The 27,282-nt window shown below is 43.6% G+C and overlaps 1 protein-coding gene across 5 annotated transcripts; it reads left to right on the plus strand.

The window, feature by feature from the left end:
• The first annotated feature begins 2,674 nt into the window (after positions 1-2,674).
• PATZ1 (POZ/BTB and AT hook containing zinc finger 1) lies at positions 2,675-27,282 on the plus strand. 5 transcript variants are annotated; one of them, XR_015707232.1, is made up of 7 exons: positions 2,676-4,020; positions 6,447-6,510; positions 9,836-9,907; positions 12,277-12,448; positions 18,212-18,349; positions 20,248-21,458; positions 22,821-27,282. XR_015707232.1 is itself a non-coding variant. In XM_087768788.1 (6 exons), exons 1-6 carry the CDS (start codon positions 2,732-2,734, stop codon positions 20,664-20,666), a joined length of 2,154 nt encoding a protein of 717 aa, XP_087624914.1. In that variant the 5' UTR covers positions 2,676-2,731; the 3' UTR covers positions 20,667-27,282. The 5 variants fall into 5 exon arrangements, 4 of the variants coding, with proteins under 4 accessions (XP_087624916.1, XP_087624914.1, XP_087624917.1 ...); XM_087768788.1 differs by having other exon boundaries at positions 20,248-27,282; XM_087768790.1 differs by lacking the exon at positions 18,212-18,349 and having other exon boundaries at positions 2,675-4,020; positions 20,248-27,282.

Consider the following 27,282-nt stretch of genomic DNA (forward strand, 5'->3'; position numbering starts at 1 on the left):
ACATGCTGGCGGTCATCTTTAATGAGCGTCCAGCAATGTACTCGGAGTACGAGCTCCCAGCATGCTGATCTGGCATCCTCATGGCACGTGGGAATGGGTCGCTTGCCAAGAAACAGCCATGCTTTGGGGTGAATCCTTAGCTTTAACCTAAAGGAGCAGGCAGGGTGTGTTGGGTGGTGCCTTTTAAACAGGAGGGGTGGAAGCTGAAACCAGAACATTCCATGGCGACTGGAGAAAGTTCTGAGGAGAGTGCAGTGAGAGCGGCAGGACCCCCCTCCCCCTGCCTGGAGGAGAGACAAAGAACAGGCAAGGAGGGAACTGAAATAGGAAGCAGGAACCATGTCAGGAGGCTGGGGACTGAAAGAAAGCAAATTAATAAACCACTGGGGGGAAAGGCGCACAACTGACCAAAGCCACTAGGAAAGATAAGCAAATTCCAGATTCTTTGACTGCTCTGTGCGTGCGTGCAGGCAGCCTGGCTCCTAAGTTTAAATATCATCATTTTCCTCACTGCAGCAAGTACGACCCTCGTGGCCGTGGCACACAGACAGACTTACAGAATGTGAGCACTTTATTATCTATATAATACGGTGTATTTGAGCTGGGTTTGTCAGCCTGGCTACCGCTGAGACAACCTCAGATTTCTAAAAATACATGGTCGTATCAGGGTGTGTGCATACATAAGGCAGTAATAAAAAGCTACTGGTAATATTCTGCCCGCAGTGTAGACAAACGGTTCCTATCAAAGGCAGGAGAAATCCAGCGTGCAGGCGGAGGGCACTGCGTGGCCTGAAGTGTTAATGTAACGTTGGATTTTGGAAGCTGGAAGCACGGTGCGCTCGTTTGCACATCAGTACCCAGCATGCTTTTTCGGTTCCACCGCTGTTGGATTCGAGTGCTGGGTTCAGCTGCGGGAAGGCTCTGCAGCTTGTGGTGCCCGCGCGTGGGCTGCGTTCAGGGTTTTCCACAGAGTACTTCAGGTGATGGTACTGGATCGTGGATAGGTCATCCAAGGATTCTTAATTAGGCTTGATGTTACAAATGCCAAAAAGTGCCCTTGAGCATTTTAAAAAGTGTTGTCTTTAACGAAACAAAGAACTCTGTTTTGGGAGCGTGTGTGTGTCTTGGGGGGGGGGGGGGGGGGATATTTCTTCCGAAGTAGAGAAGAATTCTGCCCTGAGACAGAACGCGAATTTCAGCTGCAAGCGAGCGGTGGTGATGATGATGATGATGTGGAAGGAGCAGCTCTTCCTAGAGAGCCCGCGCGCGGGCAGGGAAGGTTCAGCACCAGGACAGTCCAAGCCAGCCCCGCCGGGACTTGCAGCGGCGCCTCTCGCAGCGCTGCCCGGCCCGGGCAGGGCTCGCCGCGGGGAGCGCAGCCGGGCGGCGCGGGGCGCGGCGGGGCAGCAGCTTCCCCAACATGGAGGCAGGCGGCGGGGGTTGTGCCGTTGCCCGTGCCGCCCCCGGCCCGCGTTTCTCCCAGCTCCTCCCGGGAGGAGGGCGTTTTCGCACGGGAAGAATTCCCGCTGCACCCCTGCCCTCCCCCACCGTGCCGGCGCCTCGCTCTTTCAGCCGGGCTGAGAGTTGATCCCAGCGCGGGGGGGCGGGGGCGAGGAACGCAATGAAAGGCCGGGGGGAGGCCGCTCCGCTCCGCAGCCCCCCGGCCCCCTCCGGCAGCGGCTCTCCTCGGGCGAGGCGAGGCGGCGGGGGCCGCTCTGCGCCTCTGCAGCTCCGGGAGGGCTTGCATTGGACGAGTGGCGCCTGGGGAGGGGGGGGGGGAGGCTGCCCGCAGCCCCCCGCCCCGCCGGCCCCTCCTCCTCTCCCCGGCGGGAGGGGGGCCCGGGGGGCGAGCGCAGCCCGGATATCTGGGGGAGGGGGCGAGCGCGGCCCCGCCGCCCCCGTGCGCCGCGGGCGGGGGCCCCGCTGCCGGCTCGGCATTGGCGGAGGCGCGCTGGGGAAGGGGGAGCCCGCAGCCCCCAGCCCCCGCGGGCGGGCGGGGTGGGGGCCGGCCTGCTGGCTCTGGCTGCTCTTGCATTGGCGGATGCGGGGAGGGAGGGGGGCAGGAAGCGGGGGGGCAGGGGGGAGCCCGAGCGGCTGGAGGGGGGGTCCCTATGAATAGGGTGGGGGTCTTCTCGGCCGAAGAAGAGAGGAAAGTTTGCGGCGCCGGCGGTGCGGGTGCGGCGAGGCGGGCGGGGCCCGGAGCGGAGCCGGCGGCGGCGGCGCTTGGTCGGGGAGCAGCAGCCGGGGGGCCCCCGCTGGATTTTTGTAGGGGGGGTGGTATCGCCCCCTCCTTCTCCTCCCCCCAGGGGTGAAAGTGCAAGAGGAAGTGCAGCCGCTGCCATCTTTCCTCCGCTCCAAACACACAGGGACGGACGGAGCCGGCAGCCCGGAGCCGCCGCCGCCGGAGCCCCCCTCCCTCCCGGCTCGCTGCAGCCGCGCCGCGCACGCCCCTTCCCGCGGCGGCCTCCGCGGCCGCAGCGCCTCGTGGCGGCCGGGCCCGGGCGGAGCTCGCGCGCCGGCGGCCGCGGCGGCCCCGCGCGGCGCGCGCCCCTCCGCCGCCCCAGCCTTTTGTCTCGTCCCCCCCCCCGCGATCCCCTCGCGCTGTGCAGGGAGCGCAGCGCGCGCCGCCGCCGTCGGCCCGGACAGGGGCGGGGAGGAGGAGGCGGCGCGCGCCGCCGGGCGGCCTGAGAGCGCGCGCCCCCTGCGGGCGCCAGCGGGGCGGCGCAGCCCCATGGAGCGGGTGAGCGAGGCCGCCGCCTGCGGCCCCTCGGCGGGCTGCTACACCTACCAGGTGAGCCGGCACAGCGCCGACATGCTGCACAGCCTCAACCAGCAGCGCAAGAACGGCGGCCGCTTCTGCGACGTGCTGCTGCGCGTGGGCGACGAGAGCTTCCCGGCGCACCGGGCGGTGCTGGCCGCTTGCAGCGAGTACTTCGAGTCGGTGTTCAGCGCGCAGCTGGGCGACGGGGCAGGTGGCGGCGGCGGCGGCGCGGAAGGGGGCGCGACGGAGGCGGCGGCGGCCGGCGGGGCCGCGGCGGCGGCCGGCGGGGCGGCCGGGGGCGGGCGGGAGCTGGAGATGCACACCATCAGCTCCAAGGTGTTCGGAGACATCCTGGACTTCGCCTACACGTCGCGCATCGTGGTGCGGCTGGAGAGCTTCCCGGAGCTCATGACGGCCGCCAAGTTCCTGCTGATGCGTTCCGTCATCGACATCTGCCAGGAGGTCATCAAGCAGTCCAATGTGCAGATCCTCGTGCCCCCCGCGCGCCCCGACATCATGCTCTTCCGTCCGGGGGCTGCTGACCTCGGCTTCCCTCTTGACATGACCAACGGGGCCGCCTTGGCGCCCAATGGCAACGGCATTGCTGGTATGCCCGAAGACGAGGCCACGCGAGCTGCGCTCTCTGCCGCGCAGTCCTCCCTGCCCGTTCTGCAGGGCGTGGACCGCCTGCCCATGGTGGCAGGACCCCTGTCCCCACCACTGCTGGCCTCGCCCTTCCAGAATGTTGCTGCTAGTGCCCCCACTTTAAGCACCAAGAGGGGCAGGGGCCGTCCCCGTAAAGCCAATCTCTTGGACTCCATGATGTTTGGTACCCCGGGGGGCCTGCGTGAGGCTGGTATCCTGCCTTGCGGCCTCTGCGGGAAAGTATTTACGGATGCTAACCGTCTTCGTCAGCATGAGGCTCAACACGGGGTGACAAGCTTACAGCTGGGCTACATAGACATCCCACCCCCGAGGCTGGGTGAAAACGGTGTCCCTGGTCAGGATGACCCCGATGCACCCCGAAAAAGAAGCAGGACGAGGAAACAGGTGGCCTGTGAGATCTGTGGCAAGATTTTTCGGGACGTGTACCACCTGAATCGGCACAAGCTGTCACACTCCGGCGAGAAGCCGTACTCGTGTCCGGTGTGTGGCTTGCGGTTCAAGCGGAAAGACAGGATGTCCTATCACGTTCGATCTCACGATGGCTCTGTGGGAAAGCCCTACATCTGCCAGAGCTGTGGAAAAGGCTTTTCCAGGTAAGAGAGTACTTATAAGGACCATAGACACAAACGGAGACCTAGGAAGTTGTCTTTCCTGTCCCTTGGGAAACAAGAACAATTTGTACTTAGGACAGTTTGGCTGTTCCATTTTAAAATGTCTCGAGAAATGAGACTTCCATCGTTTCCGCTGGGACGTTATTCTACAGTCTCTTGAAAGGCTTTAAAAGTAATTAAGACGTAGAACTGGGAGTCAGCTGGCTTCTGGGTAACGTTCCCAGCCTTGTCCCAGGCTTGGTGTGTGCGTGTCCTTGGGCAAATCGGTTAGCCTCTCCCTCCGGTGACTCTTCTGTGAAATGGGTATTGAAGTAATTACCTACCTCACACGAGTGTCTCGAGACTACTGATTTGCAGGTAGTTTGAAGGTGCTGTTGAAGTGCAAAATATTAATACATCTCAAGATTATTATTTTTCTCGTATCCATTTTAAATTTTCTTTTTCTTAACTTCCCTTCATTTCTCTTAGTTCGTAATGTTTTTTATCACCCAAATGTGAAGGAAGAGGTGAGATTTCAAAGGCTGCAGCATCAAGTATCTTTTAATACATGATCTTTGTGTCCTTTGGGTTTACATCCTTCTGAAGGGGATCCTGTTTCTGCCCTGCAACATACGTAAGATCTGTGCATTTAATGTTGCTGATTTTTTGTTGTCGCTGTTTGTGGGAGTTAATTTAATAAGTAGTTTGATACACGTAGTCGTGTTAGCGGTATCTTATAGTCTGAGTTAATGAATTTGAAACTTTTTTGGAAGTTTGATGCTCGCTTTGAGACTAGAAGTAGTGGGGGGAGGGGGATGCGTACGCTCTGTGTTACTTCTGTAGCAGCAGTCGCTTTTCTACAGCAGTCGATTTGCGCTAACAGGAGGGAAGGAATCGAGGAATGAAAGCAAATCAAAAGGCTACTAGGGCCAGAATTGTCCCAGCTATATCAACGTAGGAGTTGTGCCCCTGCTAGCTCTTTCTTTGATAGACAGACTTTTTGTTATTGAAACAAATTAAGAAAAGGTAGACTCTTTCTTTTTTTTTTTTTTTTAAATCAGCAGTAATTAGGGGTGCATCTTCCTAAGGACTGCAAATTTAGCGATGGAAAGTCATAAAACGAAGATTTCATCTGTAGCTAGAAGTGGAAGTATTTTTCTTATTATAGTGCTACCTGGGATCATCTGCCCATTTTTATTACTTTTGTTCACACTTAAACATTTCTGCTGTTGCTGTGTGAAAGGTTTTTGTCAACAAGGGAAAGGGAAAGATACATGTTGAGTTCTCATTTTTCCCAGTAAGTTAATGTGAACAGGCAGGAACGCTGTTATAAAGGTAAACAACAAAAATTTCTACGCATCTTTGTAAAACCAAAGTATGAATGAAAAGCAGAGACTTTAAGTTTCAGTATCCAGTTGTAGGAGCAGCCAAAGGAAGGTGGAAGCTGATGTCTAATTTTAGCATCCTTTCCTTCATTCAGTTGCGCAGCAGTGAGGTTGCTAGGCTTGAGGTACCTAGAGGACCCCAACCAGTCTTTCCGGTTGCACCGCTCCAGCCCCCTTGCTGGAGCATCAGGTTTACCAGCCTGACTGCAAAGTTCAGGCTATTTTCTGTCTGCAGTGCGTGAATTCCATCCCGCGCCCTCTCATTGGCGCAGCTGGAAAGTTGGGGGAGGAGAGGGTGGAGAACTTGTTTCCAAGCAGTTTTGGCCTCATACAATGAAAAGCTTTCTTCCCACTAGGAGAAACTCCCACCAGGGAAATCTGCAGCTATTCAGTCCTCTCTTCTTCAAAGTAGGCTTTACTGATTGTGAAGAATGGTCTAACTTTTTTCCAGTAATAATTTGCTCTTCCATTGCACCTTCTAGTTGGGACCTTCAGAGCACTTTATTGGTATTAATGCAGTCTCCCCACCAAGTTGTGAGTTAGGACAGTATTTTTGGATTTTGCTGGTGGAAAATGTGTCACAGCAACAGAGTTTAGAGGCAGTCTTTTTGCACAGAGGTGCTTAAAGTTGGCGCCTTACATCCGTGTTTGGGATATAAACCAAAAGGGTCTGATTTTCACATATTCAGCAACTATAAATCAAAGTGCCCTGATTGTCAAGATCTAAATAGGATTTTGGAAGGGGACATGCAGGCTTGAAAATTGTAGCTTGTATTTCCTGTTTTCTCTGATCTTTCAGTCATAATTTCTTCCTGAGAAAATGCTGCCTTTTAGCAAGTTGGAGAGGGTACTTATCACGGTAGAGTCCCAGTTGTTGGTGATCTGGTTCTTGGAAAGTTAAATATCACTACATCTGTAATAGAGCCACCACTGGGATCTTATCTCTTTTTTCTTTTTTTTTTTCTTTTTTTTTTTTTTTTGTTAAAGTTGTAAGTTTATTTTTGGTATTTGTTTTGAGTGTGCTTATGTGTATTTTCTTTTAAGGCCAGACCACTTGAATGGACACATCAAACAGGTGCATACCTCAGAGAGACCTCACAAGTGTCAGGTAGGAGCTGGAGGGATTTAGACCAATGTATGGGTAATCTTTGGCATTGCATTCATGTGTGCAGACAATTATGAAGTATCAGTAAAAATACCATGTATGTGTGAATTGGGATAAGTGTTTGTCAATAACAGTGCTCAACAGTGGCAGCTGCTCTATATCCCTCCTGTCCCCCAGCCCCTTGTGTCATCGACAGCTTTGGGCCTCCTCCTCCCTCCCCTTCTACCAGATGTTCTTCCCTACTGCTCTGTCCCAGTCCCCCCCTGGATCCTTGATCACCTTGTCCCTGGGCTTAGAGTCGATGTCACAGATGATTCCCTCCGCCCCCCCTCCTTTTTTTTATTGCAGTTGTTGCCAACAGGAGGCTCCAATGCTGACTTCACTTTTTTTTTTTAGAATAATTTCAAATAAAATTGGTAAATTATCATAACTTGCCAAGATACTCTTTTTTTTTTTTTTTTTTTTTAACCACATAGCCTTCAGAACATTGCACTGAGCAAAATTGGAAGCTTTTTTTATCCCAGGGAGAATATAAATAACAGCATCACAGTATCTTTTGTAATACAATGTCATAATGTTCTTTATAGTTTTTTACAGTTAATAAATTATTCATTAGGGTTTGAAAGATCAAATCAAGAAAGATATTTTGTAATTCATTTGTAGAGAGATTTAAAAGGTGTTTGGAAGTGTTAATTAAAACCAAAGTTGGGAATCAGCTTCCACTATCACCCACTGCCTTCACATAGTTGTTGGGCAAACTTCTAGAACGTTTGTTGGGCTAACAGTCTCCGTGTTCGATCTCTGAAGAAAGATTTATTTAATTATTTGTTTAAAGAAAGTTGGAGCAAGATAATTTTCATTTTCTTTGAAGACAGTGAAGGTTAGAGGATTTTTTTTTCTTCTAAAATTTTATCCACATTTTCTGCACCTAGTCAGTCCTACATGACTGCTGCCTCCTGATCTGCGCTTTTTTTTTCCCATCTCTTGCCGCACCTCTCCTATGTTTCCTCCAAATTGTGAGAGTTTTGAAACATTTTTCCAACTTTAATAACCCAGTAAACAGTTTTTTCAGACATATAGAGCCATCTAAAGGTTTCTTTTGACCTCCATATGATCTGTGGAAGCCCAGCACCTTTGAAAATGAGTCCATAGAGCTTTCACATTGATTTAACTGCATATCCTATATAAAGCCTTAGATTGATTTAAGCTTCTTAAGATGATTTAGGGGTTATAGATTTCTATACATTGGAAGATTCCACTCATAAAAAGACTTCACAATTTGGGGATAGCAAGGGGTCTGGGTGGGTGAACTGAAGATGACTACAAATTTTTTCCATAAGCATGTATTTGAGTGCAAATAGAAAAATGAATGTTTAGGTCCCAACATAAACAGAAACTCATCAGTCTTTTGCCAGTTGATATCAAGGTTACTGAACGAACACAGTTCACGGATAACGTTGATGGACATGAGTTGTCCTTTGCCAGCTGACGTCTGATAATTGTTTTATAATTTTCTGATTGATTTAAGAATATTAAATATAAACTCTGTAAGTGTGAATCAGGGGATACACTAAGAGCTAGAAAGTAAAGAAATCTAGAAGCTAAGATTGTACAGCCAAGCTCAACTCCGTCTCCTTGCATACATGCATTTTGTGATAGCAGTTTCTAAGAACAGTCTTCCTCATTGTGTGTTGTTTAAAGTGCCATAATACTGTATGCACTGTTCATTTCAGGTAAAAGGTATAGGCTATAGGTTACAAGCATCAGGACAGAGCTGATGTTGTCATTCAGGCTCGGTTTGTTCTTGATTTTTTGACTGCTTAACCTTGCAAAGTTAATTTTTCATGAATCTTAGGGTGTAGAAAATTTGTGAAAGAGCTGTTGTGTGTCTTTGCAAAAAAATACTTCATAATATCCTGTCAGATTTAGAAAGTCTTTTTATATATGCACGGATCTGATATGCATGGTGCAAACCACGGAAGGGATGCTATCACACTGAAAATTTGTTTCAAATCTGAAAGCTGATGTATAAATTGATAAAGTTCTCCTTGTGATTATCTCATAACCAGTAACACTTCTGTTCCATGACGTGTATCTAAAGACAGAATCTGGCCACTAAGAAGGAAAATAGCTTAATATTGCTTGTTGTTTCCCCATTTTCCATTCTCATTTTCCATTGATTTTGTTTGGCAAATTAGCTCCCCATGAGGGTAGCCTGAACAGCATTGAGCATCCTTTTTGAATCTGTTGAGTTCCTGTTGAAAATTCCTGTTATTGTCATGCTTTGTTTATGTTTACTGCAAAAGAGAAGTACTCTGTCAGTAAACAGAAAAGCTTTCCAGAATCCTCTGTCATAATGGCGTTCGTGGAAGTGGTGCTCTGTTACAATTTAGACAAAATCCACTGGCCATTCACCTGAGCCTTCATGTATCTTTGCAAACCAGTGGATGCCTGATGTTTTGTGATGTGGCATCATGGTACATTTGGACTAGCAAAATAAAAGGGTGCAGGTGTCAACCCAACTTCAGAATAAATAAAATGAAACTGTGAGAAGCAGAACGATTGTAAGCTGAACATCACTGCAACAGCTATAGTTTTCAGTGCTCAGCATGTAATCCTGCACTCATCCCCCTAAAATAACAGTTGCGTTTCACAGATCTTTGAAAAACTATCCTAAATTCCAGCGCCTGTAGCACCTGATGCCAGACAAAGACCTGATTCCAGCTTTTTCATTACTGCTAAAATAGAATAGGGAAGGCGTCCACAGAGCCACGGCAGCTGAGAAATCGGATCCAAGAAGTTGCTTTGGTGTCCAGGCAAGACACCAAGTGGCACTCTGGATCTTTTCCATCTTTTCCCCTGGATTGTTGCATTGGTGATTTTTTTTTTTTTTTTTTTTTTAAATCTGACAGTTGAGTTCTGGATGTAGGAGAAGGGGTAAGTCAGTTTTCTGGCCATAATGGGACAGCTCAGTTTGCTGACTCGCCATGGGAGGGGGTGAAGCTGGGTTGTTGGCTTTGAGTGTGAATGGTGTGAAAGTTAGGCTGCAGTTTGGGAGGAAAGGGTGATCTGAAAATCTATGGATGCGAAAGAACAAGGGGAGAAAACAGAAGTTTATTCCTTCTCAGAGACAAGAGACAGGTTGTTCTTCTGGCAATTTAAATTAAAAAGAGGAAAATGCAGGTTAAATCAAAGCACAACTTTTGACAAAGGTCTAGTTATTTAAGTAAACCTAAAATTGGCATCCCAAGTCCAGTGCTTTTCCCATTGATTTCAATGCAGAATGAGTTTCTTCCTGTCCTAATTTCTCTTACTTCCTGCCTATTAGCAGGAAAATGGCAGCCACCATGGAATAAGCTCAGAGACATCCACATCCATAGAAAAGTTGAAACTTCAAGAGGTATTTCTTAAACAATGTTTTTTAAACTTTATATATATATTCCTTTTGATCTATTTATATACCTGTGCAATGTTTGATAGGAAAGCACTGGAGAGTTTTGTTCTATGATTAACAATTAATGATAAATACTTAGCACTCATTTAGCACTTCACATCTTTTGTAAAATAAAACTTTTTTTTTTTCTCTATACCTTTTATAAATATTAACTATTTGAACATTAACTTTGGGGTTTTCTTTAAACCTAGTCCTGTCTCCCATTGTTATGATTCAGCTAAACTGATTCTTGCTTTCTCCACTGGACTTAATTTTTTTTTTTTTTAAAGCTTCTTCGCAGATATGTTTACTATATAGCTTATCCAAAGGTGAACTTTGCACAACTGAGCAGCAAGAGTGAGAAATCAAACACAGAAATGGTTATATTGCCTTTCCCTAAGCTTTCGGCTTGATAAGTTCAATATGGGACAGATACGGTTTTACTTCTGGCATCCCTGTATTTATGTGGTTTGTCTCTGGTCTGCTTCATCAACTAATGCACTCCCAATGCTTTTGTATGGACGCTTACTGTGGCTCGATATTTTTAGACTTATTAATGATGGATCTCTTGGCTGTCATCTTTGATTGTCTAGTTATATATCTTTAGTTGATATCCAACAGATTGATTAGTATCAGTGCTGGAATCCTGCCTTAAATGAGTGTTTACCTCTGAGATCATTTTAGTAAGTGAAAACTGCACCTGTTTTGCTCAGCGCTGTGTACTGAGATTTCAAATTAAGAGAAATCTTTCGTGTTCAAGAACTTGCCTCTTAATCTTCACTACTTGTAATTTATGAATCTTTGTCTGATGAGCTTAGTTAAACTGTGTGTACCGCAGAAATCCAGATAATTTTACTGTTGTCTTTTTAAGTTTGTTAAGTCCTGATCCTCTGAGGTGCTAAGTCTTGTGCTCACCTCCGCTCTATGGGAGTTTACCGTACTTAAGCATCTCATAGGATCGAACGAGTGTAAAGCCTGTTGAAATTGATAGGTACTTTTCATCTGCCTCCAATGTTTTTTGGATTAAGCTCTTGATTAACTAAATTATATAAAATCATATGGGTTGTCCTCTTCTGTATTATCAATTTCGCTTCTTTGAAGTTCTAATTTTGTAATTTTACTAGAATCCTTGCTTTAACAAGTCTATCTCTGCTGAAACAGTTGTTTAATTACACACTGATACTTGAAAAGACAGAACATATCCAGTTCCCAGGTCACTTAATAATCTCATATTGTCTCTTAAGGGGTTCTGGTTTACACATCTTAAAACTGTGTTATTTTATATAAAGGTGGTATAAACGAAACACTGTACACCCTTGAATGTCACTGTTGCCCACTTGGTCTGGTCATTCTAGTGTATGTTTGCTTTTGTTTTTCCTCTTGCACTTGTGAGCAATGGTTTCAGACTATATCTTTAATAACTTGTACAGTGCATTGCTGGTGGTTTATTTTCCTTCACGTTAGAGATCGAGCAAGCCTGGCAGAACTGGCAGGTTGTTGTCGTAGGCTGTATGCATGCATGCCTGCCAGTTGCTATGATTATAAAAATGGGAGGGAGCCTTCACTCATCATATGGATTCTGTCTGGGAAGTGGGCAAGTAGAATCAATATTATCTTATGCCAAATCAAGCTTGTTTCATGGTAGTAAGTGGAATATGATACCTTGATCAGGGGTAAGTTATAAACAGATGACAGTGTCATGCAGTTATTTTGATACCTGCCCAGTTCTGAGGCTTCGCTTCTACAATTTGCCTGCACTGCTACAATGGATACCAGGATGGCTCTTTTACTGTCCTTCCTCACGTTCTCATCCCAGCCAGTTCTCTGATGCTTTGTTTGTATGTCTTCATACTCCAAAGGGATTCTGTGTACTGAAGTTAGACTGATCAGATCAAAGAGTCAAATGTAGGAGGATGACAGAAAGGACATTTTGAGTCGTCTAAAGTGATTGTAATGGCTCAGTGAAATGGCAAAATTTACTGTAAATGGAATGGTTTGTGCTATTTCTTTTGATAAATATTACTTAAAGTTTTAGTATCTTCATCCTCGGAGAGGAGCTAAGGCTTTACAACTCTTTCTTGATTTAAGCTTTACTGTCTGTAGTATGTTAGAGCTGTTTTCTTGCTTTCTTAATTCTTTTGAGTAGTAACATCACATCTTGTGCAGTATGTTGGTGATCTGAATTTTTTATTTGGGGGAAAATGGCTTGTGCACCATGTCATTTGTGTGTTTGCACAGGATCTAAGGTATTTACTCTAAAGAATACTAAATATATTAGACAATATCAGTGCTTTTAGCAGAGCTGATGAGTCACATGGTTCTCATTATACCTGCAGACTTGTAATGCTTCCTTTGCCACTCGTGACCGACTGCGCTCACACCTAGCATGTCATGAAGACAAAGTTCCATGCCAGGTGTGTGGGAAGTACTTGCGAGCCGCATATATGGCAGATCATTTGAAGAAACATAGTGAAGGACCAAGCAATTTCTGCACTATCTGTAACCGAGGTAATGAAGAAACTATTTTTTTTTATTTCAGTGGGACGGGACAACACTTGAGGGAAGCTGTAAGGCTACGTGACTCTGTCTGCAACAGGAGGAGGTTATACCATATATGTGTACATATTCTTTGTTTTTCTTATTGAATGCTTAACCTTGAAACTGATGGAGCTACAGGTCTGGCCTTTTTACGTGGCTGATAGTTCCTGAAAGAACTCCGTTTAAATCTGAAGCAAATTGTTTCTAGACAGTCTTAAGAATTTTATTTGCAAAATAGCCAGATCCCCATAAAATAACCATGATATTTTCCTTGCCGCTATTCAACATATACCTTTTTTCCTATACCTGGTTAGACTTTAGTCCTTGCGTTCAGTTTGGAAGAATAATCTTTGAAATACACACCAAGTTGAAAATTATACGCTGTACATAAAAAAATCAACATTGTATTATCAGTCTTGTTTAACCTCCTGGTGCAGCAGTAGAGTCAAGCTGCTTCTCCCTCTTAACCCAAGAAATTGCTTTGTATTAACGTACATTTCTAAAACAAATTTTGTAAAGAGCACTAGAAGCATGCTTTACCTTTATTTGTACAAATACAGCTTTTCATAGAATCATAGAATATCTCGAGTTGGAAGGGACCCATAAAGATCATTGAGTCCAACTCGCTGTTCCTCACGGGACTACCTAAAAGTAAACCATATGACTAAGAGCTTTTGAAGCTTTTCCATCTGCTTGTGGTACTCTTCAATTGGAGAGAGTTGTAAATTTAGGCTTTGTGGGATGTAAGGCAAGCTGGGAAAATAATTTTGACTTATTGGTGTCTTGTTTTGGAATGATTAATACACAACTTCAAAATACATTGTTGGCTCCCACAGGCGTACATACCTAGCGAGTGCAGGAAGGGGTTGGTGCTGTGTTTTGGGATCTTGTTTTTTCTGATGAGTCATTTTTTTATGATGCGTGTTCCCTGTTCTAATTTAAGAGAGTTGAAATCTTTTGAGAGAATAAAGCTGTTCTGTATTTAATGTGAGGACTGTACAGGGAGCTGTTGGATGACTAGGAGTTGATGAGTAATGAGAGACATTAAATGGCAAGGGTGGTATTTCCAGTAGTTGAACCGCCTGTTAGGTCCTGCAAGCGATGTTAACAGTTTGAGCGGAAAAGGCATCTGGGTTGAAAATCTTCAGATTCTGAAGCTCCAGGTAGATGGTACGAAGTGAAGCTTGGCCTCCTTTTCAGCTGAAGGCCTATCTTCTGAAAAACCGCTTAAGCTTATCCTGATTGTGTTTGTGGTAACAACATGGAAGACGCTGTCCGAGATCCAGGTGCTATCCTGCTCTCCTTCAGTTGAACGTGGTGCCAAACAGAAACTCATGTGGGTTGGGAGGAATTGTCTTGTTTCCAAGATTTGTAAACTTGAGTTTCAACTTAACTACCACTGGATGTCACTGCAGCTCTTTCGAAGTTCAGCCAGCATGACAAAGACAGATCTGGCATTCAAACAATGAAATGACTAAATGGTTTATTCACATTTTACAGGTTTAAATGCACAGTGGAAATTTAAATACAATATACACTTCTCTGTAGAAGGATAGGGAGCCTGTTGTACAGCAAACTTGCAGCAACTACTTTCTTCTTACAGTTTGTGTATTTCCGATGTGTTGCCAGAATTTAGTCTGCTGTGAATTTCAGTTTACATCAGCACTTAGAAAATGTAATTAATCTGGTGAATTATTGTTAAATGTCTACCCACTGTTAAAATTCATAGGAAAGGGAAGTTACAGACTGGATTTGTCAAACAACTGTGTTACGAACTCGTTGTTATACGCGGTGAATTTTGATTATAGATTTATGATCCATGGCAGCAGAATTTTTAATCCAAAGTGTTCTAGAATCAAATTATAAGGTTCGTTGTTTTAAATAGATACCTTTTAAATTGTAGAGCCTGGCAAGATGAAGTATAGTGGAAAATTTCTGGATTAGAAACATCTATTCCATAGGCGTTGGTGCAGTCAGAAGCCGCGCGCCATCCCTTTCACTGCGATCGTGCCGTGGCTATGCTGCTTGTGCAGTGGGATTTTGTTTTATTCTTCCCTCAGCTAGCGTGCTGGTGTATTTTTGAATTGGAACTTGGCTAGTGCTGGATATAGTAATTGTCAAACAAGAATGCTTAAGCTGCTTGTAGAGAGAATGTTGGATGTTGGCCCACCAAAAAAAAAAGTGTATGAAAAGGTGACTCTTACACAGCTGAACGTATCCTAGTGTTAAAAACAGAGCTTAGAATCCCTCGATTTATCCCATCAGACTGAGGGCTTTTCTGTGGAACTAAGTGTCTCACGTTCTTTGAAAGGTTTAACGGACTTAGGAGATGGGGAACTCAGTACCTGACTGAAAGCAGTAGCCACTGGTTTGCCATGTCACGTGTGTACCCATTTGCTGATTTTATTTGTTTGTTTATTTTACAAAATGGCAGTATAATGTCCTAAAATTGTCATCTGTGGTTTGATGTTTTTTCCAGGTTATTTTCTTATTTAGGGTCTTTATGCTTAGAATAATTATGGAAGCAATTAAATCTTGTTAAATCAGGGAAGCTATGCAATGGGGTTTTGTCTGGGATTTTCTGTTTGTTTGTTTGTTTTTTAAGAATTAATCTAAAATGTGCTCATGAAAACGAATCCTCACTTTTTAAGAAAAATTCTTTTTAATCAGTTTAAATAAAAAAAGACCTGCTCCTGCTTTGTTGTTACAAAATCTTTTATTACCATCCTTAGGAACTTTATTTGCTTACATGGGCTTTTTCAAAGAACTTCAGAGATTAATGACTTTGGCAAGTCTAGAACTGGTACTTCGTAATATCACGTGCAACTCAAGATTCACTTTCTGTTTCAGACACATACGCGTTGTTTATTTCACAGAAACCAGACTAGTTAGGAGAAGGGGAAATATGCCAATCACAAGTTAGATGGATTTTTTTTTTGTTTTTTTTAACAGTAAGATGAATTCTTGTATGTTTTATGGTGGATGCAGAGTTGATTAAAGCAAGACACGTTCTCTGGATGTTGCAGCTAAATCCAAATTAGAATTTTTGAAAAAGGAGCATCCCGCAATTATTTCTATAGTCTGTCTCCTTATAGATGTTATCGAAGAGATCAAGGGATAGATCCCGTTTATATAAAGCAGATCATTTCCTCTTTATGCATGTTTTTAATGTTGGTTCCTCTGGTACAAAGAAATAATCTGCTCTGCAAAGCTGAGAGATGTGTATGGGTAAAGCAATAAATACATTCCTTCTTTGAGAAATACTGCCACTTTATCCTCTGCATTCGCCTGACTTTGTTTTTAAAGAGATTTTTAAAAGTAAAGGGTTATTGTCTATGAATCCCCCATCTTCCTAGGACAGGCATTCATAGTTAAGGTCTGGTGGGGAAAAAAAAAAAAGGCCAGTGCTAAGTGCTTCAGAAAAAAATTAGGATAAAATAAAAAAAACCCACCACAACTCACTGCAAACAGTTTCCTGTGAAGCAGTTGGCATTCTTACGGCTTTGATGGAAGTTGATGACTCACATGTTCATCTGCCAAGTGCATAAAGGGGAACTAACACACTTTGCAGGCAGTTTTCATTATATAAACCAATGTACCCTACAAATAGAATTGCAGAGTTCAGAAAAAATATTGTATAGCAGAGATTACAACTCCAGATTTTCCCGTGTCAGTTGTAGTATAGAAAAACGCTGAATACCTGTATGTAGTCCTTCTTTAGTGGTTGGCAGTGAGATTTTAATGCACTGCTAAAGAGGCTCCCCTCAGCATGCGTGTGGTTACTAGACACATGTATGAAATAAGGGAAGTACCTTGTAGTTGGAAGCATCGCTGTTATGTCTGTACATTATGTCCTTTTCTCTACCAGTCAAACACTGATTCTTTCCATATCTACAGTGACTTTTTGGTATTTGGAAAAATATGTTCTCTTGTGGCCCAGTGAGAGATTCAGTATAGCATTTTGTGTCCGAGGGTAGGTCTTGCACTCTTTCGGAGGATAATATCCTTACGCTAATTCCCTGGATGATTTGGCCTAGGTGATTCTGCTCCATTGTATTTTGAGAGTCGTACGTTCTTGGTTTCTTCAGTTGTGATGTGTCTACTTTTCTGCACTTCTATCAGCAACTCAGGGGTCTACAGTAACTATCTCTTGTTCATTCTCAGCAGCCCCCGCTTTTTCCCCTTCGGCAGGTTGCTGTGGAGTTCTGTCTTGCTCTGCAGGTCCTGTATATATAATTCTTAATAACCCCTGAATACTCTTTGATCCTGGCTTCGAAGAAAAGTCTGGGTAGAGCGATATTCTCTTGGGTAGGCACAGGGAATTCTGGTGTGAAGCCACATTGATTATTAAATTCAGCACCTGAAACTAACAGCTGCTGTCAGAAAATCCACCCCAGAGAGGTGTGGCAGTATTGGGCTTACATCCTTCCTAATATTATATATCATCAAATGTAAATGCAGTTATATGACTATAAAAATGGCTTTAGAGCAGTATATACATATTTAAAGTGAAGCATTGGTGTGAAAGTTCTCTTGCAAGGGCTTGTGTGGTAAATGCTGTATCAGTTTAAAAAAATCTAGGTCTTGGGTTTTCTCTATCCAGAAAGGGAACCTGGAACTCTGTGTCTGTGATGGTGCAACTTGTGTTCTGTTCTCAGCTGTTAAAGGAAAATGTTTCTAACATGAAAGTGCCATAATATTCTGTTCAAAATTTAGTAGAAAATCAAGATGGTTGTTGACAGGCTTACCTGTGTAGGAAGTCTTTAAAATTCTGTCCTCCTTGGGCCTTGTACATGGTCCAAATATACTAGTACTAATTGCAAATCTTATTGGAATCTGAATTTAAAAACATTCCAAAATATATGTGAGAGAGTTTATTGCATTAAAGGAAAAGGCCATGTTTGTGAGACTTCAAAAACAATTCAAAAAAGCACATGCACAAATGTAAAAAACTGTTTTGTTCGGAAACCAGTTGTTTGAAATATATGTTTTTAATTTCAGTGGTTTGGGCTTACAGATCAGAGCTAATAGAAATATTGAAGTTTCATTTTAATTTTTTTTGTTAACTGCAGACAAAATGTGAGTTTTAGTATATTTTTTAAAACTCAGGATGAGCTGAACGGAGGAAATATTTTTCAAAAATTACTATGGACCAAAATTGTATACCTTAAAAACTCAGTAGTTTTATCTTTCTGCCTTCTAGGAGTCACTATAACTGCCAGAAACCTAAGGGGAAAGCACACTAAACACCAAAGAGGAGTGTTACTGAATGGCATTCCTTCAAATCTTAACAGCATAAAATAAACTAATTTGAACTACCTTCCTAAGTATTACCAGATGATGAAGGCATTTTTAATTAAAATAAATAAAAGAGCACAAAAATGGTGAAGAGGCATGGGTGCCTTTTTGTATCATGTCTCTTCTGCCGTTTTTTCCAGAAAGTTTCATGTCATCTGCTAGGTTTGCTTACGTAGGATTTGTTTCTCAAGGAGGCTGTTCTTTCATCATGACTTCCAAAAAGCAAATGAAGTCTAATGAAAGGTATGCGTTGCATTCCTTGCCTGATTATGCCTAGGAATCCTACTTGAGCACGTTGTAGGTAACCAGAAGTCAAGCTAGTGTAATGGCGACTTTGTAATAGGGAGTAGGAGCAAGAGAAAGAGTCAAAGAACAGGGAAGGCAGATGTGTGTCTTTGCTGGTGGCAGGATCTCATCTCCTTTTATCTTGTTTAGGTTTCTCCTCTGCCTCCTACTTAAAGGTCCATGTTAAAACCCACCACGGTGTTCCCCTTCCCCAGGTCTCCAGGCACCAGGAGTCCATCCCGAATGGGGGAGCAGCGTTCCACTGCGTCAGGACCTATGGCATCAAAGGCAAGAGACTCGCTGCTCTGCACCTTGCTGCTCTGTGCAGAACTTTGTGTTGTGGGATGTTGGGCTGGGCGTGAGAAAGGGGAGGGAGGAAGGACAGGGAAAATACTGGAAAGAAGCTTAGGGAGTTGCAGAGACATTACATAGCATCACCTAGTATGTAATACCTGTCCTTGGATAGCAGATTTAGCAAGTCTGGGGGAAGGAGATGGACCCGTAAGGGTACGTGACTTTTTGGCAGCTTCTTTGATTTTAAGGATTGAAAGAGCCAGGTAGTTCATCTTGAGCATCTTCCTAGGAGCAGTCAGTATTTGAATTTTGCCTGAGGGGTGCAGATCCGTGACGGTTCCATAGTCCCACTATACTTGGTTTGACTGACGTGAGAGTCATGTTTCTGATTTCTGGTGAACGAAGGGGGAGATGCAGAATGCAGTTCATAAAGGTTCTTGAGCAGTGAAAGCAATATTCCTCCTCAGGTTGATGAGGAGGCATGCAACTATCTGTAGTTAAACTTACACTCTTTAATGCTGTTGTTGGGGAGGAGAGGTAGAGGGTGGTAATAGTACTGTTACTTTTTTTCATTTTTTAACCTGCATTTAACTTCCTGGGGAAAAAAAAAAAAGAAAAAAGGTATTATTGTAAGAATAGCTAAAGAGTGTTTAACTTCTGAATATGTAAAGCTGTGTGTTAACCTATGTAGAATAGCTTGTTTTTTGCTTCTTGGTTTGAACTGTCAGTATTCCTGGTGAAGCCGAAACATCAGAAAATCCTTCAAAACCATGGTTGTCCCAAAAAGTTACGTTTTTTCTTGCCCAGGAGGGCACAGCAGGCTGGGTTAAACAAAGTCGGTGCCAGCAGAAAGCTACAGTTGTGTAATTTTTTTCTGTTGAAGTTCTGATAAAGTTACTACAGAAGCCCTTTGGTTCTGGGTGGTGTGCTCACTTAACAAGAGATTTACTCCAGCTCAGTGGTGTATTGATTTCATGCATATCCTCTTTGGTTTGTAATGCCGAGTCCAGAGCAAATCTGTCTTTTGGGTTGTGCCAAGTGGTTCTTTGGTCTTTTAGAGTTAATAGTAGATACAGCTTATTTGTATTCAGAGACTTGTTTAGGGAGTACGTCTGGGTTTCCCACGCTCATTCATATGCGCTGAGCAAAAAGTGTGGACAAACTTCCTTGGCATACTGCCAGAGGAGAATGGGAACACTCCAAACATATCAATGGCTTTGCCAGGATATGTATCCAAATGACTTAAAATAGTGTCCCTAACCTCTCTCCTGTTTCACACTACAGTATTTAAAGATGGAACAATTTTAGATTATGAAGTTCGCTTCTAACAGCATTGCAGTTAACTTGTGAAAAAGAGTTCCTCAAGACTAAACGGAATTGCGCTTCTTAAATTGCAGTAGCTCACTGCTGTTTCGCTGAGTATTTCCAGGTTTCTTCACATCTTGCTGCAGCCTGTTATACTTTACTAGGTTTCTAGGCTCTCCCCCAAAGCATCAACAATATTTCAGAAGTGTGGGAGTGACTTGTACAGTTAAAAACTCGTCATTAGGTCCATCCTTCTGTAGTGCCTGAGGTATAAACGTCGTGAGGCATCTTTGGGATTCAAAAAGTATTACATAAACCAGAGAGCCATTATGGATGCATTCAGTATTATGACAGATCCATAATAAAAACCTGGACGTTGCTCTGAGAGCAGCCCGGTGGCTTGCAAAGAGGAACCTCTGGTCAAGGGCTTTAGAATATGAGGGATTGCGATGTTAAGTGTGTATCATTCTGTCATGACAGGCATTAATGAAATCAGATGGTGACCAGTATCATCTGTTTGGATGCATGTTAAATAATTTTTTGGGAGATAAGATTCTGAAAACTTCTCTCTTTTCTTTTTCCCGTAGAAGGCCAGAAATGTTCACATTCGGACCCGATTGAGAGTTCTGATTCATACGGAGACCTCTCTGACACCAGTGACCTCAAGACTCCTGAGAAACAGAGCACCAATGGGTCCTTCTCGTGTGACATGGCAGTCAGCAAAAACAAAATGGAGACAGAAGGAGAGAAGAAGTACCCTTGCCCTGAATGTGGCAGCTTTTTCAGATCAAAGTCTTATCTGAACAAACACATACAGAAGGTTCACGTCAGGGCCCTTGGTGGCCCATTGGGGGACCTCGGTCCTGCTCTGGGATCCCCCTTTTCACCCCAACAGAACATGTCTCTCCTGGAGTCATTTGGGTTTCAGATCGTCCAGTCAGCATTTGCATCGTCCCTAGTGGATCCAGAGGTCGACCAGCAACCAATGGGGCCAGAGGGGAAATGAGAGCAGTTTGATCTTGACAAAGCAAAGCAGCAGTCTGGCTATAATGATAAGATGCTGTGAATGAAAGAGGAAATAATGAAATTTGGTTCTATAGCTGAGAATTTTTTATTCATTTTAGCTTCCCTCTTTGTCTCATGCCCTACCCCACCCTTAAACCTTCACTGAGGAGAGGGAGAAAATGCTTCTTAGCTGATACATTACAGAAGATGGTGACCTTGAATAGGAGACATGACCTAAAACACCAAATGGAGCTTTAGAGGCTGCTGCTGGTGTTTCGTCATGATCTTCTAGAATAAACAAAAGTTGCCAGCACTGATCTGAGAATTAGACAGTCCTAGTGACCGAGGCACCTGGGGAGCTACAGCTACAGGGAGCTATGCTTTTGTTCTCTCTCTATTCCCCACCTTCCCTAACCTACCCCAGAAAAACAGTAAGTTTTAAAAACAGACCCATTATCGACCCATTATTGAATATAACATTAAGTAAAATGCCCCGTGGTACCTAGCAGGTTACAATGCAGTTGTCCTTTTAAAAACAGAAGAATTTAAAGAAGGTGAGAGAATTTGAACCCCTTCTGCCATTTGTGAGGCTGTGAGTGCTGCAGCAGGACTGAACTGCTGAGAAAAATCACCATTCAGAACAGGTTGTTTTTGTTACTTTTAACCATTAAACTTGCTGTCAGGTTTTTAATTCTCTATTATTATTATTTTAGGACCTGTTGTAGTGAATTGCTACTGAAAAGCCAGTCTAAGGCGATACGCAGAGCACTCTTAAAGCAGCAGTCACATTAGGGTTAGTATTAATTTTTTTTTTTAGATGTACCATAATTAATAACTTGGCTAGTTAATTGTTTTAAGTCTATGAAAGAAATAGTTTTATGGGGAAAAAAAAAAAAAAAAAAAAGGAAGGAAAAATACCATTGCAGTCTGGTTGACTGGTGCTCATTTTTCATGTGGGGACCTAGGGTATAAACACGATCAGCTATCGGGTTAACACTATGTACCACTGACTTGTTTAGTGTGAATAAACCCAGGGGTTCACAGAGTGATTTTGGTTTAATTGGATTGGACTCTATTAAAGAAGTTAGTATGTTACTTTGCATCCCCTTGTTTTGTCTGGTTTTTGACCAATACAGCCACCTGTCCAAAAGGTGTGCAAATGAGAACCAGTAAATAAGACACGAGTCCCTCTCTACACTGTACTGTATTCTCAGTGACCTGGGCTTTTTGGCTACAGTCGTGCTCTCCTGATCTGCCTCTAGTCAGGTTTGCAAAAGCCAGTCCTACTCCTTTCTTTTCCAAAGAAGAAGGTTTCTGCTAGAAGAGATGGGAATTGCAAACAGCGTGTCTCCGAAAAAGGATTACAAAATGCAAAGAAGCTGGGCTCTAGGCTGTTGGAGGTTCCATTTAATCTGAAAATACCACTTGTGCAGAAATAATGTCCTTTCTTGGCCCTCCCTCTCCTCCCATGTAACTTGTCAAGGTCTTTATGTACCAAATCCAGGTATAAATGTTGTTTAATTAACACAGGGTTAGGAGTTAGGAATACTCTGAGTTATAATTATGGTTCTGCTGTTGATGCTTAGGGTCACATAGGACAGCTCACTGAATTTATTCCTTAATTTCCCATCTGTGAAAAGTTTTCTCACAATTGTGAGGGTTAATGAGCAAAGGTTTAAGCAGTGATTTGGTAAACTAAGTTGCTGTGTGTACTGAATGTTTCTGGAAAGGCCACTCTGAAGAGCCCAAGTCCCACACGAAACTTGCCTTCTATGAAACAATAACTGTCTCCATCGTTAATACAGTGCTGGAGCAGGATAGACCACCTCAGACCAGGACCGACGTCCTCTGCAGGAGATGCGTCTGTATTAAATGCGACCATAGCCACAAACTGCTCTTGTGCCACGACTTGCGTTACCCAGGTGCTCCTAATCCAATCCCTGCAGCTAACGCGTAACTGAAATAAGACACGTTCCTGTTTTGTTTTTATGTTAGAAGTATAGAGCCTTTTGTAAGTGTATGGAATTTTGGAATGACGTTCTAAATTCTACAGACTTAGAAGCCCCAGCTTCTTTCTTGTAAGAAGCTACTTTTTTGTACTTGCTCTCGAGTATTATAAACCAAGGATGAATAATCAATGGCTTTCTCTTTATAGCACCAGCACTTTCTAAATTGAGAGCATGTTGAAGTGGACTTGATGTTTGCTATTAATCTGTGTTGGGAGACTGAAGGACATGTTCTCCATTCATCTTCCCCCAGAATCCCTGGAATAGGTATGAGTCTTATTTAAAAGGGAAAAAAAAAAAAACAAACCACCTTCAAACTAGAGCTTCACGGAATTGCTATTGCTGTACTGGTAAGCTTAGTTGACAAGTCAAAACAGGACGTTTGGGAAACATAACAAAACATTTTAAAATACCGTACAAATCTAGACCGTGACGAGACAACCTTGTGAACTGCCAAGCAAGTCAAGATAGAGCAGGCTTTCCAGTCAGCATAACAATTCATTGGGATTAGCAAATGCAACTGCAGTCACTCTGATTTGCTAATAGCTCGTATTTAAGCCATCAGGAAAATTTCTGTTGAATTGAGGCTGTACTCTGAAAGATGTAAGAAGTTTGTGTCCCCGATGCTCCTATATGCACTCAAAGAGGGTGTGCTGGTCATAAAATTCAGCTCCAAAAGCCAAGTCCAGAATGTAGGATATTTTCACCCTACATTTAGCTCCACTGACTTTAGTGTTACTAGTGGGTTGAATTTTGGCCATGTGTATCAGAATTTAATTTTGAACACTACAGAATTTGACCTGATGAAACAAATGAAAAGCCTTGAACTAAAAAGAAAGCCTTCTAAAACACTAACTGTGCATTTTGCTTGTCAAAGAAAATGCTTACTAAGTTGTCATGAATACACTGAATGAAAGCGACTTACTTCTCAGTCTAGTGGGCAGGGAAACAATTAGGCAGGAAGTGGGCAATCCTGAAATGACAGTTCTAGATCATCCTCATGTAAATGGGCGAGATTGGCACCAACACCAGAGACTGGTGCAGCCTAGCGCCAGCAGTAGGTTGGGCAGATCTTTCGCAGTGGTGTGTTTTCAGTGCTTTTTGCTTCTTTGCGGGCATATTCAGTTCTGGATAGTAATTTAATCGACATGCAGATTCTTTATATTCTGTACTTTGGGAAATGTCTGCTTCTCATAGGACAGAAGACAGAGGTAAACAGAAAACTCAGCCTCATAAGTTCAGAGATCAAAGGGAAATACTTAGCATGCCCTGAGCTGCAAGCTCACTTAACTTGTTTCTGTTGCATTTTTAATTGGCATATCAGCGTATAGATGCCAGTTCTCATTTTGGGCCAGCCCTCCTTCCCTTGTCATCTTTGGTGGGACTGCAATCCAGTGTTTGAGTCAGTGCGCTTCTCTGCCGAGAAGTGAACTTCAGTTCATACAAATTTTGATAATCAGAGTTGTAGTATTTCTTTGTATTATAGGGAGTCCTTAAACCCCTCAACTGAGGCTCAGACCCTTCATCATTAGGTATGATGAAAACATCTTCAACCATTTATAATCTAAACATTAAAGATAGACAAGAAAGGAGTAGATGCTTATAGGTGAATGAGTGAAATAAAGATGAAGGACTAAAAACTGCTTGCATGCATGCTTAAGTGTTGTGTTGAATGTAGGGGCACAGACTTATCATCAGGCTTCTTTTGTTGCCTGAAGTAATTTATCTTTATGTACTGTTAATCCGCAACAAATGCAAGGTAAAGCGATGTGATGTGAATTTATTCCATACTGAGTTAAATTAAGTGACGTTACCTTGCATTTGTCATGTGCTAGATGTGTGCAAACAGACTTACTGGTGTGGCTCACCTGATGCATGGCAACGTGGTGTGTGTGAGCTCTCGATCTTAAGTGATTTGCCCATGGTGACGTGGGAAATTGATAGCAGAACCAGAAATTGAACACAGATTTTCCTTCTCTCAATCCAGTGCCTTAACTATAGTAGGGCAAAGTATTATATGTTGGGGGGGATGATTGTTTTGTTTGTTTTTTAAAGCCTAGAACTATAAGATGGTGTGGAGTTGGTCTTCCTACCAATCTTTTGAATAATTGCAAATGCCCAGTCACAATTTTAGACCTGTTTGAGTGCCAGTGACTTAGGGAATATTTGTTATTTCCCACGTATTCCCTGAAATTATTGTTCCTCCCTCAACTGCTGTCAGCAGTAAGGAATGACTTGAATAGAAGAGCTGTGTAACTGAATGTCTAACTCAACTAATTGAATTGATAGTATGAAAGCTAACCTAGATTTTGTAGGCTCTGTTGTAACTTTAGTGTCTTGTTTTTTCCCTAAATCTTTGTTCCTAGAAATCAATATCTGAACTTATGTCTTGAGTCTGGAGTGGGGTACCACTTTCAGCTTTAATTTTTTTTAAGGTGCTTGCTTGAGGAAGTAGATGCCAAAGTAAACTTCAGAGGAACTCCAGACTTCAGTGTTGGAAGAATGAACGGAGGGCAAGAGCTCTCTTTGGGTTTCATGAGAGATAAATGGACAAAGTAGAAAACAGCTACCAAAATTTTAAGTAATGAAACAGCAAAGGCTTTTCTTTATCACCCACAAAAAAAAAATCAGATCTTTTCAATTGTTCCATGTGGCAGAAACTCTGAGAGCAAGTGCCAAACAAAACCATGGAATGTGTTGGCTTTTTCAGCATTATGAATATACCTTTTGAATACCATTATGAATATTTTAATGTAAATTAAGCCAGCTTTGTACCGTTCACCTTTTGCCTGGGCACAGTACCTGAGTTTTAACTGAATAGAACATAAGCTCACAGTCAATCTCTGAGCTTATGCTCTCAGTTCCACCCCGAGAGACAAAACGAATGAGCAAAGAGGGGAAAAAAACCCAATAGGAAAACTTAAAAGGAAAAACAGATTCTGGAAGATTCCCATGTCTCCTGAGAGAGTCCCGTTTTTTATCCTGAACATCCTTTTCAAAAGAAGATCCTTCAGCTGTTGTGACTGAGCCTTTGGGAACAGATCTGGCTTCCAGCCCGATCTGCTGCTCCGCGTCCCTGTAGGAAGGCTGTGTGTTCTGGAGCCCCGAGCCTGGGACCCGGAGGGAGGCCGTGCTCCTGGGCTGCAGCCCGACGCCACGTTTGCTGTTGCAGTCAGCAGCAGCAGCTTTGGCGCAAGGTCTTCCCGCCTGCTCCCCCGACACCTTCGCCCTCCGCACGTTCCTCTGCCAGTGTGGTACCTACTCAGATGGGTACAGCTCTGCAAATAACTCTGTTAGCTATAAAACAAACTATTTGGCTAAAAAGAAAAAAAAAAAAAACAAAACACCACCTTAAAAATAGTTATGTGACGTAACTGCAGAGTGGTGCAGAACAGGAGCAGGAAGCCTGGCTGTGAGGGGTTGTGGTGATGGCTGGAGTGGTTAAAGCATGTTAGTGAAAACCCACAGTTGTTTGCTCTGTGGTAGCGAATAATGACTGGCTGTTGGTAAGGAATTAACACCCTGTGTCACCTCTAGCCTCTTCCTGTGTTTGGTTCCCATCTATAAAATGAGATGATAACCCTTGGGTAAGAATGTTTCAAGATGTGATTGATGTGCCAAATCGTGCTGCACAATTGTGCTGCTGAACTCTGCTACAAACGTTGGGCCTCGCTGACTTCGGGAGTAATGCAAAGTTAAACATTCGGCCACATTTTTCCTGAAAGGTGAAACATTTAAATTAATTTAAAGACTGCCTGGCACTATTGATCTGCTCTCAGGGTTTATGTGAATGAAGCTTTTCCTGGGTGGCCTCTCTACTTGTACTGCAGTTTTGGAGACCTGGAAGTGCTCTGAGCTGAGGTGTGCTGAAGGAAGGAGGTAACTGGTGTCTCACTGATGTTCCAGTGAGTCGCTCCCAGCTCTTGGGTTCCATATGGACCATGGGGTCACTTCATACAGCCACTGGCAGCCATAAATGCTCTTGAGCTTCCTGCAGTCACGTAGTGAGCTTGGGTAAGTGCTTTTATCATAAATCAGTCTCATGCTTGCTAACAGCTTTTTGGCTGCTGTGTCTACAAACTGGTGCCTTCTCCAGGCAATTTTACCATGCCCTCTGCAAAGTTGTCAGACGGACTGCTGGCTCTTAAATAATCAACCAAGCCTTGCTCTTGGGCTCAGAATTTCTCTTCAGTACTGTTGTAATCTGAAAGTTTGCTGCAATTAGTGCAAATACACAGTGTAAGAGAGAAAATAAAAGGCTGTTCTCAGATGTCCTGTAGAGCGAACAACTGAAACATGAGTGGGGGATGAGCCAGGAAAACTGGCATTTTTCCCTGGCTGCACACCGTATGGAAGAGACAGTGCCTTGGAAGGGAAGGAGCAGAAAAGTTTGCCACTGGCTCTGATGAATCCCAATCCTGCTTCTACTGAAGTTGTTGGGAATCCTCCCATTGTCTTCAGTGTGAGCAAGAAAGGATCTTAGGTGAGGATGGATGACTCTTTCCCTACTTGAATGAAGTCTCTTGCCTATTTATGGGCCTGCTTCTATTGAAACCGAGCCTGTTTTAGCCTTTTTGGGTTCTTAGGGACCTGTTTGTATAAAGCAACTTA

This window comes from Nipponia nippon, unplaced genomic scaffold (genome assembly GCF_047370975.1).
Source record: "Nipponia nippon isolate SJK-2023a ecotype South Korea unplaced genomic scaffold, ASM4737097v1 scaffold_30, whole genome shotgun sequence".
Taxonomy (NCBI): Eukaryota; Metazoa; Chordata; class Aves; order Pelecaniformes; family Threskiornithidae; genus Nipponia; species Nipponia nippon.